The sequence below is a fragment of the Thalassophryne amazonica genome, chromosome 8 (assembly GCF_902500255.1).
Source record: "Thalassophryne amazonica chromosome 8, fThaAma1.1, whole genome shotgun sequence".
In the NCBI taxonomy this organism is placed as follows: domain Eukaryota; kingdom Metazoa; phylum Chordata; class Actinopteri; order Batrachoidiformes; family Batrachoididae; genus Thalassophryne; species Thalassophryne amazonica.
In genome coordinates, this window is record NC_047110.1 from 47,432,426 (window position 1) to 47,449,621 (window position 17,196).

Here is a 17,196-nt window from a genome sequence, read left to right on the forward strand (position 1 = left end):
ACAGAATGCTGACGGTACGGGAATTACACAAAGGATGAGGAACTGTCAAGACAGAAAGCAAAACTTAATACGGACGACTTGAAGTTGTCGTCGGGATTCGTACAGGAACGAAGTTGGACGATGGTTAAATGATGTCTCTGAAAGTCAACGTAAGTCCAGATTTATTGTTTCGTTTTGGCTTCAGTGTCCTTCTTTAGTGCCATGTGACGGAGGCTTCATTGCTAGGAACGTTCAACAACCAAAATACCAACATTCTGGGCACAATGAACATCTTTTCACTATTATTTGTCTTCTTTCTGCGACTGACATCGCTATTCAAGCATTCAAAAGGCTAATCCTACCGCCACACAACTCCAGCCACACACGAGAAAGTTTCTTGACAGTTCTTGTTACTGAAAGAAACCGCGTCTCCCTAACTGGATAGAGTTGTGACGTCATCACGCATGTGCGTAGGCGCTGTCTCGCAGGATCTTGAAAATCCCCATTCAGCCACATTCGTACTATGTGTTGAAGGGGCCCTTATTGTGCTCTATCCATAAATCAGGATGCACTTTTTTTTTTGCAAGTTCTGTGGTGTTTGCAGACATTTTTACATATGCAAACCTTCAGAAAATTAAGCCCCAACCGAATGTACTTGGTCAAGATATGATAAAATATTTTCCAACAATGAAAATTAAAATAAAATTTGGAAAATTAGTTTCTTCATAAATGGAGAAGAAAAAAGTACAGTAAAAGGTATACTGTGATCACAAGATGCTGAAGTACTCATTAGCCTAACTTCTACCATTGTACCTAATTTAAGTAAAAATAAATAAAATAAATAACATGAATTCTAAAGGTTCTCACTCAAACAGACACACATGCATGCACACACAAATCCTAGGATAAAGAAGATGATGATACGAGATCTCTTTGCCTCATAAATTATTTTTGGAAAGAACATCAGCCAGCTAAATTAACAAATCAGATTCTATTGTAAATGGACTGACCTGGTGAACATCATTTCCTAAGGTGAACTCCTGGAAATACCCAGGGGCCGCCGATGTGGCACGGATGGCCTGCCAGAGCTGGTGCTGGCAGCCTCCCATATAGTGTGAGCCAACACTGGGCAGCAGGTTGTAGTTCCTGAACACGTAAGCCTTCAAAGGAGTGCCCCGATTCACAACTGTACTCACTGCTGCCACCTACAGCCAAAGAAAATAGCACATATCTTAGCATTCCTTTTCAGCTTAAGGCAGCATTTTACAAGAACAAGCACAGTGAACGTATATACGTTTAGCTTGGAATGATGACAACCCCCTCTGTAAGCTGTGGTATTATATGTACAGTACTTACAGCTGGGACACTTTGTCAATTGTGATAATCATGTTATGATGTCTCGAATAGCGTTCTCACAGATCAATATAATATAATTTCATTTCCAAGAGCCACAGAGGACCTGGCTGACATCTGGAATTCAACTAATATAACCACTTATTTCCTACTTGCAGTATATTAGACTGCATTTCCTTCTACTTGACTTGCAGAGGGATGCAGGAAGAATGTATAAGAATATTTTTGACAGTGACAGTGAAATAAGGCAAAGAAAGGAGCTTTCCCTGTAAACTCACCGTGACTGTGGTAGGGTAAAAGCTCAATGGCCAGAGTACGAACAGAAAAAAGAGGAAGTAAGAATGCGTGTAAAGAGTTTTCTAAAGCTCACCTTGGGGCATTTAGGGTTTCTTGAAGTTTCCACCATCAGATTAGAGCCCATTTTTTCTCTGTGGAAGAGAAGATCAGTGAATATTTTCTGGTTTGGAGAGTCACAACTTTGTACAGTGGTATGTTCATAAGGTACAAATACTCCAGCAATAGTGGATGGTTATGAAAGTTAAACTCAACACCGGTGGAACTAACTTGAGGAGGTTCTCCCATGTTTCACTGTCATAAAAGGCGTGGCTCCAGCTCATCTTCACAGTGCCGACAATCACGTTCTGTTTGAAAACATCTGATCCCAATTTCCGGTAAAGATCAACACACTCGCTGAGTGGCATTTGGAACATTCCCAGCAGGAATCCAAGAACAGCACCTGAGGAAAAATATGCAAAAGAAAAGTTCAGACTGAGAATATACATACGAGGGCTGTCCGTAAAGTATAGGTCCTTTTTATTTTTTTCAAAAACTATATGGATTTCATTCATATGTTTTTACGTCAGACATGCTTGAACCCTCGTGCGCATGCGTGAGTTTTTCCACGCCTGTCGGTGACGTCATTCGCCTGTGAGCACTCCTTGTGGGAGGAGTCATCCAGCCCCTCGTCGGAATTCCTTTGTCTGAGAAGTTGCTGAGAGACTGGCGCTTTGTTTGATCAAAATTTTTTCTAAACCTGTGAGACACATCGAAGTGGACATGGTTTGAAAAATTAAGCTGGTTTTCAGTGAAAATATTAACAGCTGATGAGAGATTTTGAGGTGATTCTGTCGCTTTAAGGACTTTTCACGGTGCGAGACGTCGCGCAGCGCTCTCAGGCAGCGTCATCAGCCTGTTTCAGCTTAAAACCTCCACATTTCAGGCTCTATTGATCCAGGACGTCGTGAGAGAACAGAGAAGTTTCAGAAGAAGTCGGTTTCAGCATTTTATCCGGATATTCCACTGTTAAAGGAGATTTTTTTAATGAAAGACGTGCGGACGGGTCCGCGCGTCGGGACGCAGCCAACGCGGCGCGGCGGCACAGGATAAACACCTCCGTGTTGATAACCATTTGTTAAAATCCAGTTGGCTTTTGATGGCTTTCAGTGGAGTGAGTATATGAGAAATTGTTTATCAGCTGGAGATGTTCCAACTTGTCCTTAAGGCTTCCAGCAGAGGTGTTTTTCCTGTGACGGAGCGTCGCGGCGGCTGCGAGCCGACGCTGTCGCAATCCGCCCCGCACGTCTTTCATTAAAAAAAAATCTCCTTTAACAGTGGAATATCCGGATAAAATGCTGAAACCGACTTCTTCTGAAACTTCTCTGTTCTCTCACGACGTCCAGGATCAACAGAGCCTGAAATGTGGAGGTTTTAAGCTTGAAACAGGCTGATGACGCTGCCTGAGAGCGCTGCGTGACGTCTCGCACCGTGAAAAGTCCTTAAAGCGACAGAATCACCTCAAAATCTCTCATCAGCTGTTAAAATTTTCACTGAAAACCAGCTTAATTTTTCAAACCATGTCCATTTCGATGTGTCTCACAGGTTTAGAAAAATTTTGATCAAACAAAGCGCCAGTCTCTCAGCAAGTTCTCAGACAAAGGAATTCCGACGAGGGGCTGGACGACTCCTCCCACAAGGAGTGCTCACAGGCGAATGACGTCACCGACAGGCGTGGAAAAACTCACGCATGCGCACGAGGGTTCAAGCATGTCTGACGTAAAAACATATGAATGAAATCCATATAGTTTTTGAAAAAAATAAAAAGGACCTATACTTTACGGACAGACCTCGTATATTTATATAAAGATATTATTGCAAGCGTGAATAGTAGAAGCATCAGCCTTTCTCTTAAGAACGCAAAGACAATATGGAGCCATCGATAACGTACAGCTAAATCCTCTGTTCCTCCCTTTACTGGTCTAAGATAGATGATATACTGATAGAGAGCAGTATTATTATAATTCTTTACATACACAGTAGGGAATGGCTGACGTGTCTGGTGATAGGAAAAATTGCTCAACATTAAAATATTTTCATAATTTCCTGTCCACAAAATATCTTAGACTGAAAAGACAAGATACGGGCACTGCTGTGTGAGCAGATATGGACGGACCTGAATAATGTGTGTGAGCTGACTGCCCAGATGTGGCCTGATCAGTTTTACATGGGTGGTGGTGGTGTTACAGAAAAGGGATAGCATTACGCTTTGACAACATTCAATAAATCTAAAACTGGACCTTCAAAGTGGATGGGATTAAAGTAGAGAAACTGTTGGGAACTACAGACAAACAGAATTTCTGGTGTTGATTACAAACCAACTCAATTAGCAAATAAAAAGAAGCTTTTTATTCTGTTGTGAAAACATAAATGTCACTGATTGGTGGAGGAGATGGTTTGATGGACCACAGCATCACCTTGTGGTGATTTTGCATAACGTACAATTCTCTCACTTTTCAATTTCTGAAATCTAACTGCAGCTGTGGCAAAACGTAGTAATTTAAAAATGATTTATTCTGATCTGAGTGCAAGCTACCATGGTTCACTGTATGCAGCAGGAAAGCCCAAAAAAGGAGCGGAGCTTTAAATGGGTCAGTGTGTCATCAGTACTGTCAGTCCAACCTGGAAATGTGGACTGTGATAAAACACAATCTTCCAACACATAAAACTAGGACAAAATGTAATGTACCTGTACTGACACCACAGATATAATCAAACAATCTGTATATGGGTTTGCCTGTCAGGGCTTCCAGCTTTTGTAAAGTTTGAAGGGCAACAAGTCCTCTGAAAAAACAAAAACAAACAAAGAAGCAGACAGCTGTTACACAAACACGATAAACTATAAGACATATACATTTGGCTTCATTTTTTTCTTTTTTTTTTGCCTTTATGAAACAGACAGGCAGGCAGACAGACAGACATGACATAACATCAGGCACTAAAACTGAAGAACTGAGTGGGGCGTGTACCTTAATCCACCTCCGTCTATGGAAAGGATGCGTATGCCTCGGCCTTTAACAGGTGTGTGGTATCCTACCACAGTGAGTGCCTCCCTAACTGCTGCCTGCAGTCCCGGGTCATCAGCCTGTCTGAGGCGCAGCAGACAAGGTACTGCCTTCTCCTGAGGAATGTGGGAATCAGTAGTAGAACATAAACTTGAGGAAAGTCAGACAAAACGTGGCTACACCAAATATGCAATGGTGTACAGGAGGTAGGATATAAAACATTGCACATGGTAATGAGTGTTAATTACTTCAGAAACTTCCAGTAACCATCTAAACATTATTATCCTAAGAAGCTCCACCCTCCATATATCTGAAGCCTCCTGACTGCATTAACCACGGATCTGTACACACGAGACTGGGCAGCGCTATCGTGCTGAGTTACAGACACTGAAATCAATGTCCAACAATTGTTTACAGATTGGTGGTCTGTGTCAGTCACGTGACTGAGTCGAGATGTAATGTGACTGAACACAGCTGTCCTATTTGCATGGCTTGATAAAGGTGTGGCCAATACTGGTCATCAATGTGCGAATGAAATATTTCCCACCTACTGAGAGGAATTAAACATGCCAAAACATAGCTGTGCTCCTCCTGACTGTACCAACCCCAATTCCAGTGAAGTTGGGACATTGTATAAAATGTAAATAAAAAGAGAATAAAATGATTTGCAAATCCTCTTCAACTTATATTCAATTGAATACACCACATAGACAAGATATTTAATGTTCAAACTGATAAACGTTATTGTTTTTGTGCAAATATTTGCTCATTTTGAAATGGATGCCTGCAACACATTTCAAAAAAGCTGGGACAGTGGTATGTTTACCACTGTGTTATATCACCTTTCCTTCTAACAACACTCAATAAGTGTTTGGGAACTGAGGACACTAATTGTTGAAGCTTTGTAGGTGGAATTTTTTTCCCATTCTTGCTTGATGTACGACTTCAGTTCTTCAACAGTCCTGGGTCTCCGTTGTCGTATTTAGCACTTTATAATGTGCCACACATTTTCAGTGGGTGACAGGTCTGGACTGCAGGCAGGCCAGTCCAGTACCTGCACTCTTTTACTATGAAGCCACGCTGTTGTAACACATGCAGAATGTGGCTTGGCATTGTCTTGCTGAAATAAGCAGGAACGTCTCTGAAAAAGACGTTGCTTGGATGGCAGCATGTGTTGGTCCAAAACTTAGATGTACCTTTCAGCACTGATGATGCCATCACAGATGTGTAAGTTGCCCATGCTATGGGCACTAACACACCCCCATACCATCACAGATGCAGGCTTTTGAACTTTGTGCTGGTAACAATCTGGATGGTCTTTTTCCTCTTTTGTCTGGAGGACATGACGTCTATGATTTCCAAAAACAATTTGAAATGTGGACTCATCAGACCACAGCACACTTTTCCACTTTACGTCTGTCCATTTCAAATGAGCTCAGACCCAGAGAAGGTGGTGGTGTTTCTGGATGTTGTTGATGTATGGCTTTTGCTTTGTATGGTAGAGTTTTAACGTGCGCTTGTAGATGTAGTGACAAACTGTGTTAAGTGACAACGGTTATCTGAAATGCTGCTGAGCCCACGCGGTAAGATCCTTTACACAATGATGTTGGTTTTTAATGCAGTGCTGCCTGATGGATCGAAGGTCACGGGCATTCAATGATGGTTTTCAGCCTTGATGCTTATGTGTAGAAAGTTCTCCAGATTCTCTGAATCTTCTGATTATGGACTGTAGATGATGGAATCCCTAAATTCCTTGCAATTGAAAATTGAGAAACATTGGTCTTAAACTGTTGGACTATTTTTTCACGCAGTTGTTCACAAAGTGGTGATCCTCACTCCATCTTTGCTTGTGAACGGCTGAGCCTTTTGGGGATGCTCCTTTTATACCCAATCATGACACTCACCTATTTCCAATTAACCTGTTCACCTGTGGAATGTTTCAAACAGGAGTTCTTTGAGCATTCATCAACTTTCCCAGTCTTTTGTTGTCCCTGTCCCAGCTTTTCTGAAATGTGTTGCAGGCATCCATTTAAAAATAAGAAAATATTTGCACTGAAACAATAAAGTCTATCAGTTTGAACATTAAATATCTTGTCTTTGTGGTGTATTCAATTGAATATAAGTTGAAGAGGATTTACAGATCATTGTATTCTGTTTTTATTTACATTTCACACAACGTCCCAACTCCATTGGAATTCGGGTTGTACTACACTGTTCCAAATTCAGCAAAGTAGCACTGTTCATAGGTACAGGAAAACAAGCTGCATGAGGCGGTATTTTTAACTTGCAGTCACATTGTAAAATAATGTATGACACAAAGGTAAGTTGCCCAACACACTTCCAGTTACCATAATCGCTACACTAAAAATAATCCTAACAGTTTCATCATCTACAACAGAAGACATTCCTATTGTCCACACTGGGGGACAACAGTAAGTCCCTTCGGCTGTTTCCTTGTTTTCACTTGGGGTCGTCACAGCAGATCCAAGTGGATCTGCATGTTGATTTGGCACAAGTTTTACACCGGATGCACTTCCTCACATTACGTGGAGAAATGTGGCAGGGGTGGGGTTGTTAAAACAGGAACCTTCCACACTGAAACCAAGCACACTAACCACTTGGCCACAAAGGGCTGGTATATGGTCTGACCTACTACTACTAGCATTACCTGGCCCAGCCTGTTTACCTCATGGTGGAGGTAAAAATAGCAAGGGGGGGGGGGGGGGTCCCTCATTCTGAGACTGCAATGCTGCACTTGACTCCACAGAATACATTTGCATGTAAATGAACTGAAAGGTGCCGTTTACCTTCACAGCAACGCCACGACTCTCTGGAAACTCCAGGAGGTGGTAGCTGAGGTCCTCAACACGAGAGATATAAACCCTGACATCAGATGCCCTGTGGAGAGCGTGGACCAGAGCCCGAGTTCGATTGTCCACACTTACCCTGGCAATGATCTACAAGACAAGCAACAACAACAACATGTAACCCAGTTAAATTTGGTCTGCATTATCTGGGAACGTAGTCACATACCTAGCCATCTATGAATATTTGTAAAACTGAGGTTTGCAAAGCTAATCTCAGTCATCCCTTTACAGTTGAGGCTGTAAAGGGATGACAAGATTGCATGGATGTCCTCTACATTTAACACATTGGATACCACAAGACTGTAATGGGTTATGATTGACACATATAAATGTTTCACTGTACCTTTTCTCTTTGGAGTAGAAGTCTCCTGGCTTTCTCCTCTGCAACCTTCTGCTCCTTACTAACAGTGATGTCACCCTGTTTCATTGGGACATCCTCAGACTGCTCCTCCACTGCAGAATATTTGGACTCGGATGTTTTGAACTTTGGTACCAAAGGGGCAATGTAGCTTCCCACAAAGGCTTGCACAGAAGGACCTGAATACGATAGGTAGTGTCCTAAACCCTTCTTCGGAGTGGTTTGGGTGTCGAGAGAAGCAGGATCTGTTTTGTCAGATGCTGGTGTGAGGTCAATGGTTTCTTGGTCCTGAGTGGAAGCGGAGCAATTGTTTGCATTGTTCACCTTCATCTCTGGAGTCTTTGTAAGACTGTCAAAGTAGGTGTTGATGTGATGTGCCAGGTAATTATAAGTCTCATTCAAGTTCACGGTAAATGTGGTGGGATGGAAAAGTTCTGTTGAGGGTTCCAATGTTGTGCTCCTTTTCTTGATATTACACAGTGGTACTTGGGGTTCCTCTGATTTCTGAGAAGCAACATGAGCCAGCTTTTTCTCCTTTGGTTCCTCAGATTCTTGAAGAAAATTTTGAGGTTTTACTGAAGTATTGGAACTTGCATCAACAGTAGCAGCATGTTTGTGACTAGAACTGGCAGATTTAGACGCAATAGTTGACTCAAGTACAGATATGGGAGTATTAGATGTAGAATGAGGAGCAGGAGGACCAGAAGTGATTTCACTCTCTTCAGCTTTTCCCTCACCAACGTTTTTATGAGTCTGGAAAGACTTGCGCTTGAATCTGGAAATTCTGGACAGAAATTCGGTATGTGTCCTACTAACAGCTTTAGAGACTGTGTCCAATGTATTCCTGACTCGTGACATGTGGTGGTTTAGGCCAGCAGTCCAGAGTGAAGCTGATGTCTTCAAGCACAGGGTGCTGGTGTGGAGTGTGAGCCTTTGCCTCACTTGGTTAGCTCGACAATGCCATCCCTTTTGACCCCTAATCCTCATGTGGTGGATGTACTTCCAGCTGAGGTAGTCAACCTTGTAGCTATCAGGTTGTGGTACATAAAACCCGAATTGATCCAACCGCAGACGTGACCCTGATGAATTGTGAACAGGTGTTTGCCACAGTTTAACTGCTCTGCTTACTTTTAACATCCAGAAATTTGGTGCCCACCGATGACTCATTTTGTAACATGTTCAAGCTGAGATGTCAAGAGCTGACGCTATCCAGTTCAGCATTCTCTCTGTTCATTGAGCATTTGGTGGGAAACGGGGTATAAAATAAGAGGAAGGAAGAAATTACATCATTTAAAAAAAAAATAATAATAATAGCAACTGATGCAGTCAAGACCATAAGTGATTGGACAGTGACAAAATTTTTGGAATTTGGCTTCTGAGTCAAACAACACCGCAGGTGAAACAAAACAAGATGTGCCAAGGGGTTAAAAAATTACATTAATTTTTTAAGAATCACAGCTATTTCTATATACAGTCCCCTCCATTTTAATTAAATAGACAAAATAAAGATGAGTAATTCTGTTAATTATGAGGAAGATCTGGGCCAGGGGCATAATTCCACCCAGCTGGAAATTGGCGGAGGGATGTTTTGTTCCAAAGGAGGAGAGGTCCTCCACAATCTCTCAGTTTAGGACAATCTCTCTCCTTAGTGTAGAGTGTAAGATCTTTTTTTCTGTTCTGGCACGAAGAATTACCACCTATATGATACAAAACCAATATATCAATACATCCATCCAGAAAGGTGGTATCCCAGGCTTTTCGGGCTGTCTGGAACACACCTCGATGATTAGTCAATTGATTCAAGAAGCAAGGCAGAAGAAAAGTGACCTAACAGTCGTCTGGTTAGATCTTGCCAACGCTTATGGGTCAATTTCACATAACCTCATCCAAGAAGGGCTTGACCATTATTCCATTCCTATGGCAATTCGAGGCTTGATTAACAACTATCTTGCGGGATTTCGACTCAGGTTTTTCATCAGCGTTCTTTACCACCAGTTGGCTGGACCTCCAAAAGGGGATTCCAACAGGGTGTACCATCTCCCCCATTTTGTTCATTATGGGAATGAACTTATTGTTATCTGCAGCAGAGGGCATAACCCGGGGTCCCAAGTTGGAATCCAGTGTAGAGCAGCCAGTGCTGCAAGCATTCATGGACGACATCACTGTAACAACTGTGACGCACGTCCAAGCAAGATGGGTGCTGGAAACCTTGGGTAGTGTCGCCACCTGGGCAGGTATGCTGTTTAAAGCCAGGAAGTCTAGGAGTATGGTCATTAGGAAGGGTAGAGTCACCAGCAAGTTTAGCCTCAAAGTACAGGGTGAGGTCATTCCATCCATCGAGGGCAGCCCAATAAAATGCCTGGGAAAATGGTTCAATGCGTCGATGACGGATGGAGCCAATGTTGCTGAGGCTGTGAAGCAGACCGAGGAATGGCTGAAGAAGATAGATAAGTCTTTACTCCCGGGCAAGTTCAAGACCTGGCTGTATCAACATGGCCTCTTGCCCAGGCTACTTTGGCTATTCACAGTCTATGAGTTTCCCATGACTACCATCGAGGTCATCGAGAGGAAGATCAACAAGCACCTGCGGAGGTGGCTGGGAATTCCCCCAAGCTTCTCAGCAGTGGGCCTTTACATCCGGTCTGGTCAATTGCAACTCCCCCTGTCATCAGTTGTTGAGGAGTACAAGGTGGCAAAATGCAGGGTCGTCCTAAGCTTGAGGAATTCTAACGATGACCTCATTAAACAAGCGGGCATTACAACTAGGTCTGGACGCAAATGGTCTGCCAACACAGCTGTGGAACAGGCCATCGGTTCCCTGAAGTTGCGGGATATTGCTGGCAACCAATGCGTCCATCGACAAGGTTTCGGCTCTGCACAATTTCAAACTTGGGGAGGCGCAAACATGAGAACCAGGCGAGGCATGGTGCAGGCAGAAGTGAGGAACAGGGAGGAGGAGAAGCGAGTAGCCAGAGCAGTGCAGCAAGGATCCCAGGGGGCCTGGACAAAATGGGATTTGCCTAGGCGCAAAGTCACGTGGAGAGAGCTGTGGCGCCTGGAGCCATACCGCATCTCCTTCCTCTTGCGGTCGGTCTATGACACCCTCCCCTCTCCAGTACATCTGCATACATGGGGGCTAAGAGAGGATCCACTTTGCAAGTTGTGCAGCCAGAAGGGGACTCTGGCCCACATACTCTCTGGGTGTAAAATATCTTTGACCCAGGGGCGGTATAGATGGCATCATGACAAAGTGCTCCTCTCATTGGCTGATACCATAGAGCGGGAGAGAGTCAAGAAGAGACCAGTTCACACAACTGCAGGAAGAATGATCACCTTCCTTAAGGAAGGAGCCAGGCCTGTACAGACCACCAAAAGGATAAGACCCAGTATACTTCATGCCGCAAGCTCCTGGGAGATGAGGGTGGATGTAGGGAGTAGGTTGCAGTTTCCCGAGGTGGTGCAAACATCCCTCCGCCCTGACATAGTGCTGTGGTCGGCAAAAGACCAGAAGATAATCCTGGTCGAGCTAACGGTGCCATGGGAAGAGGGCTGCGAGGAGGCCCACGAAAGGAAAGCTGCAAAATACCAACCTCTGGCCCAAGAATGTCGAGACAGGGGCTGGCAAGCATGGGTTTTCCCTGTAGAGATAGGGTGTAGGGGCTTCCCAGCGAAGTCTACATGGAGCTTCCTTTGTGCCATTGGGATGGATGAGCAGAGTAAAAAGCAAGCGGCTCGCCGGATGGGGGAGGAGGCAGAACGTGCCTCATGCTGGATCTGGAGCAAAAGGGAGGAGGAGAGCTGGAAGCCGGGGGCAGATGGGCAGTGAGTTGGCCACTCACTGCGGGCCCACCAACTGGAGGGTGTCGTGGTTTAGGGCTGAAACACCCAGAGAAGGTTGGATACCACCTGATGACATCTGCCCCAGGCCTAAAGCTACAGCTACCTGCTAAGGTAGCTGAGGAAGGCACTAATAAGTGTATTCATTAAGTTAATACAAATCACTTTTACATTCAGTTGTCTATCAAAAGTATGGTCAGTAATTTGTTTTGCCTGCTCCCATCTTGGCATGGGGTCACCACAGCAGACATTGTATTCACCCTAGTGATTATTCTCTTTGGGTGTAGAGAGTCAGACTCAGACTTCAGTCAGTCTCAGACACATGCGCAGTGAAGACACAGTGAAGGCATGGCGGACCAATTTTTAGAGGGGACCGTTCGGTCAGTGACACCCTCACCAGACTCCTTCTTCCACAGTCACTCAGTTTTTGACAACTGCCTATTCTAGGCAGATTTACCATAGCTAACAATATTGTTTGTATTTCTTGATGATAAATATAAATGAACTGCACAATATACTGAATGACTTGGAAATGTTATAGAAATAATAAATGTTTATGAGTTCAATGGTACGAATATTTCATGAGGTGAAAGATGGAACATTCCATTCAACTCGACTTTGCCTCGTTGAATGGTTTGTTCCATCTTTCACCGGATTAAATATTTGCTCCATTGAAAGAATGTAAAAACATTCATTATTTGTTCTATACAGTATAACAGCTAAAATAGATCCTTGTCATTTTATACTATATTAATTTACAAACAACAGAAAAGGTACTTACATTTTGGTACCTCCTCAGTGCAGCGAAAAAATCATGACAGAAATGAATCCAGCTTTGGTGCATCACTGCTGCTTTGACATCAACAATCTAACACAAAGTTTAAATGGGAATGCAAAAATAATTCTGACGATGAAGTCCTCCATGACGTGCATCAAACTGTCGTCCGTCAGCAAAACAAACTCTGCCATGTTTGTTTTAAAGCTAAGCGCCACCCGGCGTGTGTGAGAGTGCGCACTCCCACAAGATGGACGGCGCTTCTGTGCACGTGTACTACCAAATAAAAAAAATTAAAAAAAGACTGTGCACTTCATTAATGCAGCGAGAAAAAAATTACTTCAGACAGCTTACAGCGCTGTGGATTTGTTCTGTGTGTGTACATTATATATATATATATATATATATATATATATATATATATATATATATATATATATATATATATATATACACACACACACACACACACACGTGTGCCTGTGTATGTGCGTAGAGTGCAATGGTACCAAACATATGGAACCAAATTTGCATTCAAAATGGAACCAAACTGCACTCTAAATGCAATGCAACACAAATGGAATGAATAATCCGTGTCATGTGACATACAAAGCACCAATCAAATGACAAGGATCCACTCAGCCATTATATAATATAGTATATCCATTGGCTTTAAAGAAAACTGGCTGTGAAAGTACTGATTGGTATTTAAAATAAAAAAACAAACTATTCCTTATCTTTAGTTTGTTCAATATAGTCTCTGAAAGTTGAGTCACTATATATAAAAATAACCGTAATGCTCAAATTGTGAATGCAATATTATTGTAAAGGCCGTGGCTATTCGCACGGTGGCCGTGTCCATAACTCTCATTTGGCTATTCGCACGGCAAGACTCTGGTACAGTCACTTACCCAGTTCCGGATCATTGCCCGTTCCGGATCACTGCTGTGATTTTTGCGCCGCCGTTTCTTGTAATCAGCACAAATAAGCTAATACTTGGTATCAATGGAAAGACTAATGTTTTGTCTACAAACGACCACAAGCTCGACCGGATGCAGCCATCCTTGTGATCAGCAGAGGAATCAAAACATCCCAGTGTCTACGGTGTGTGTGCTTTTTCTGACTCACTCATTTCAGCTTGGGACTCCGATGAGGGCGGTCGCATCTCCTCCACTCTCTTATCTCTGTTCTCTGCCTTTGACCTTCAAGTCCCTACTTCACCAGACTGTGAATTCCTGAATTTATATTGGATTCTGGATCTATTGGACTACTACTGGATTAACCATGGAATTGATCAGCTGGTCTCTGAACACTATTGACACTATTTTTTCTACAAGAAGGTCAGGACCGGGGGATCCTACCTGCCCAGATGGAACGCATCCTGCGGGCTATGTCCTCGACTCCTGGAGTTCCTGGCGTGTGGCATGCTTGGCGCCTTTCTCCATTGAGGACGTCGAGGATTTATTCATTTTTGGTCTTATGGTAGCAGGGCTGGTACTTTTTGGCTTATGTGCTGCCCTGATCTACCGGAAAATTGGCAAGATGGCGGCATCAAGAACCACGGCCCCTCGCTTGTCCGTCATGATTAACGAGGTTGGCAAGGCAGTGCATTCTCAGACTGCGATGACTCTTGAACTCAGAAGCAAATTGGATGACATCTTGGAGCAGATGCGTGCCTTGCAGTTGAAGCTGAAGATTTCAGAGGCCGGTGAATATTCTTAATTCATAATTGGGAATATTCTTAATTCATAACTGGGATTTGGTTGTGCAAGTGGAACTGTTAAAAAGTGATTTCACTGCTGTAACAATAACATTACAGACTTATCAAGCCTGGAGGTCAAATTGCCCTACTGTCTCCTCCAGAGGGATTTGTTTCAGCCTGGGGAACATTGGCTGTTTCTTATCTCACAAAGACAATAAACCGCTTTTCACAGGACTGAAGCATGTTCCATTCCCTTCCCCCGCCCCCTCCCTCCCCATCAACACCTCCCCTTTCCGGCCCCGCCAACGTCATTCCTTCCCCCTTCGGCGGGGCAGTGCAGTTTTTGCTGCAGCCCACGTCTCCCCCCAAGCTGTGGGTGGCGCATCTCAGGGTTGCTGCGTGGCCTTCACCCACTTGCCTCAATTCGGATAACAGACTTCTTCAAACTTAGTGCACATAAACAATGTCAAATGTGTATGTGTTGCCTTTAATTCTGAAGTATGCCATTATTAGGGTAAACAAGCAATAATTGTGGACTAATTGCTGTCTGAGGTAACTGGAGTGTAAATGTAAATTCTTCGGTGTTTTTCTAGAATGGGAAAATACTTACGTACTTGTGTAGAAAATGTCAGTGTGTTATGTCTTGCTGTTTAATTGCTGCGCGCATTTATCTCCGATGCAAAATATGCCAGTTCCGGATCACTTGAAGCAGCAGCCTCGTGTCTGTAGTTGTGAGCCTTGTGGACTTTGGGGCTCATCTCAAAATCACGAATGGACATGAATGTGGGGGCTTTTACTTTTTAATTCGGGAGAAATCTCACCTCCACACTTCATTTTTTGCTCGTAAAAACGCATAACAGTGCTTTTCGAAACTAAGTAATTCTCATTTAATAAGTATAATTTCTATCATTTTGTGTTCAAAACACATTCTCGGGCACAGTGTGTATCATTCTGCATTAGAAGGGCTCCAGCCAGATGCCAGGAATGACCCCAAAGTGACGCAGAGTGTCGTGATCCGGAACTGGCAAAAGTGATCCATTTCTGGCAAATGTTTGTGCCACACATAAAGTGGCTTCACACTTTAAGTAGAAGCGCTACACCACCCAGACTTTTTCAGCTAAATAACATCTAAATACCCAATACAACAATACACAATAAAGGACATTCAGTTGCATTATGGCTCCGTATAGCGGGACTTTAAAAAAGGTGATCCGGAACTGGGCAACCATCTGTACTGCATTCAAGATGTCTTAACTCCATAATATTTTTCGATTTTGATGATTTTTTTTTTTTTATTCGACCGTGTCCATAACTCTCATTTCAGTATTCGCATGGCAAGACTCTGGCAGCAAAAGGCCGACCCTATTCGAACGGCGGCCGTGTCCATAACTCTCATTTAATGCAGTATGTTTATTTATACAAGTAGTTCCAAGTCTTGCGGTGCGAATAGCCACTTCCTTTTGTAAAATGCAATAAGTAACACTACAAACAAATCTTTGTTTCATTTGCTTTTGTGGTGGTGTACAGATAAGTAAAATTACAAAAACAGTGTCACTGTCCTGTTACTTATGAGCCGGAGTATAAATGAAGTCTAACACATATTTCCTGACTTTTCTAAAGAAAACTGACTGTAACGGTGGTAAATGCTGATATTTAATTTGTCAAACTACTTACAAGTACACTTGACAATAGCGAAACTAACCTCAGTATTCATAAAACACTTATTACCAGCTGCTAAACCAGGAAAACATAGAGCATGAAGTAAAAAATAAAACAGTGCATCAGCCACGAACAAGCTAATAACGTAGCATTGCTAGAGAACATTAGGCAGAGGTTAATCACACATAGCCGCTTTAAGGTTGCAGCTTTGTAAAAGTAGCATTCTTTCTCTTTTTTTGATTAAATCGCCACCTTCCGCTGGCATTACAGTAAAAACCCAACTTATAGAAATGCAGACTCGACCGACCTGACGCTTGTTTTCCAGTTGACGGAATGACATCATTCAAAAGAAAAACATTAATCATGTGATTGCGTGCGCGCTCTCCAATTGGCTGTTTATTACACTTTCACCTGGGGGGCTAGTCGAAAGCACACTCTCACGAGCGCCACTAGCTTAGTTTATGACAAGCTAAAAGTGGACGCTTTCGTTGTGGCCGAACAACTTTCCACAGTTTCTGGGGATTATGTGTTAGTACGCGCCTGCGGCCGATGTGCTTGATGAATTCCTGCGCAAAACGTAGTTCCCAGATAATAGTGATATACTGTATTCCTGTGAGATAATGAGTATATCTCATCTAAATCAATTCTAAAATTTACCCTGTAATAAATTTATAAAGAGAACTGAAGTTTTAAGAGTGGCCATAATAAATATTTAAGAAACTTAAAAGTTTATGATCATTGTAAACATTGACACGATGGAGTTTGATGCGGAAGAGTTCAGAAAGATACGATTGCAATGTTCTGATTACCATTTACAGTTGGCGATGAAAGACTTGGGTGTTAACTTCGTGTTAAAGTCACAACAAGAAGCTGCACTAAAAGAGATCTATCTGGGAAGAGACACATTCTGTGTGTTGTTGCTCCAACGAGAGGAGCACGCTGAGCAGTTTCGCGAAAGTAGTCCGGCGAGCTCAATCTGCGGGCTAGCTATCCCACAATGCTAAAACAGCAGAGATGTCGGTCCAATGAGAGCGGCAATGGCGACATGACGAGTCGAAAAAATCGGTCACGTGACTAATGGTGCCATCTTGGGGCAAAAATAGTGCTAGCTGTTAATGTGGCTGCATGTAAATCCATCTATTTTATTAATTTATTCACTGAAAATGCTGGGTTGCTGTGCATTTGGATGCACAAATAGTCACAGCAAGGGCTTCAAGATGTACAGACTCCCTTCAGATCCAAACAGAAGAAAAATTTGGGAAAATAAAGTCAGCCGTGTGGGATGGAAGCCGATCATCATCAAAGCTTTGTGAGGTAAATTTATTGTT

The 17,196-nt window shown here is 43.0% G+C and overlaps 1 protein-coding gene across 4 annotated transcripts in view; it reads right to left on the reverse strand.

The window, feature by feature from the left end:
- Positions 1–16,298, reverse strand: part of LOC117515527 (calcium-independent phospholipase A2-gamma-like) — a 73,666-nt gene extending 57,368 nt beyond the window's left edge. For 3 of the 4 annotated variants that reach the window (XM_034176128.1, XM_034176125.1, XM_034176129.1), the window contains exons 1-8: positions 16,176–16,298; positions 7,881–9,121; positions 7,478–7,627; positions 4,635–4,786; positions 4,355–4,449; positions 1,897–2,068; positions 1,703–1,760; positions 990–1,184 (exon numbers count right to left, since the gene is read on the reverse strand). In XM_034176128.1, the coding sequence (XP_034032019.1) occupies positions 990–1,184; positions 1,703–1,760; positions 1,897–2,068; positions 4,355–4,449; positions 4,635–4,786; positions 7,478–7,627; positions 7,881–9,062 (2,004 nt within the window). In that variant the 5' untranslated portion in view covers positions 9,063–9,121; positions 16,176–16,298. The remainder of the gene's footprint in view (positions 1–989; positions 1,185–1,702; positions 1,761–1,896; positions 2,069–4,354; positions 4,450–4,634; positions 4,787–7,477; positions 7,628–7,880; positions 9,122–16,175) is intronic. The other variant, XM_034176127.1, reaches the window with a different exon arrangement.
- Between the last annotated feature and the right edge of the window lie 898 nt (positions 16,299–17,196).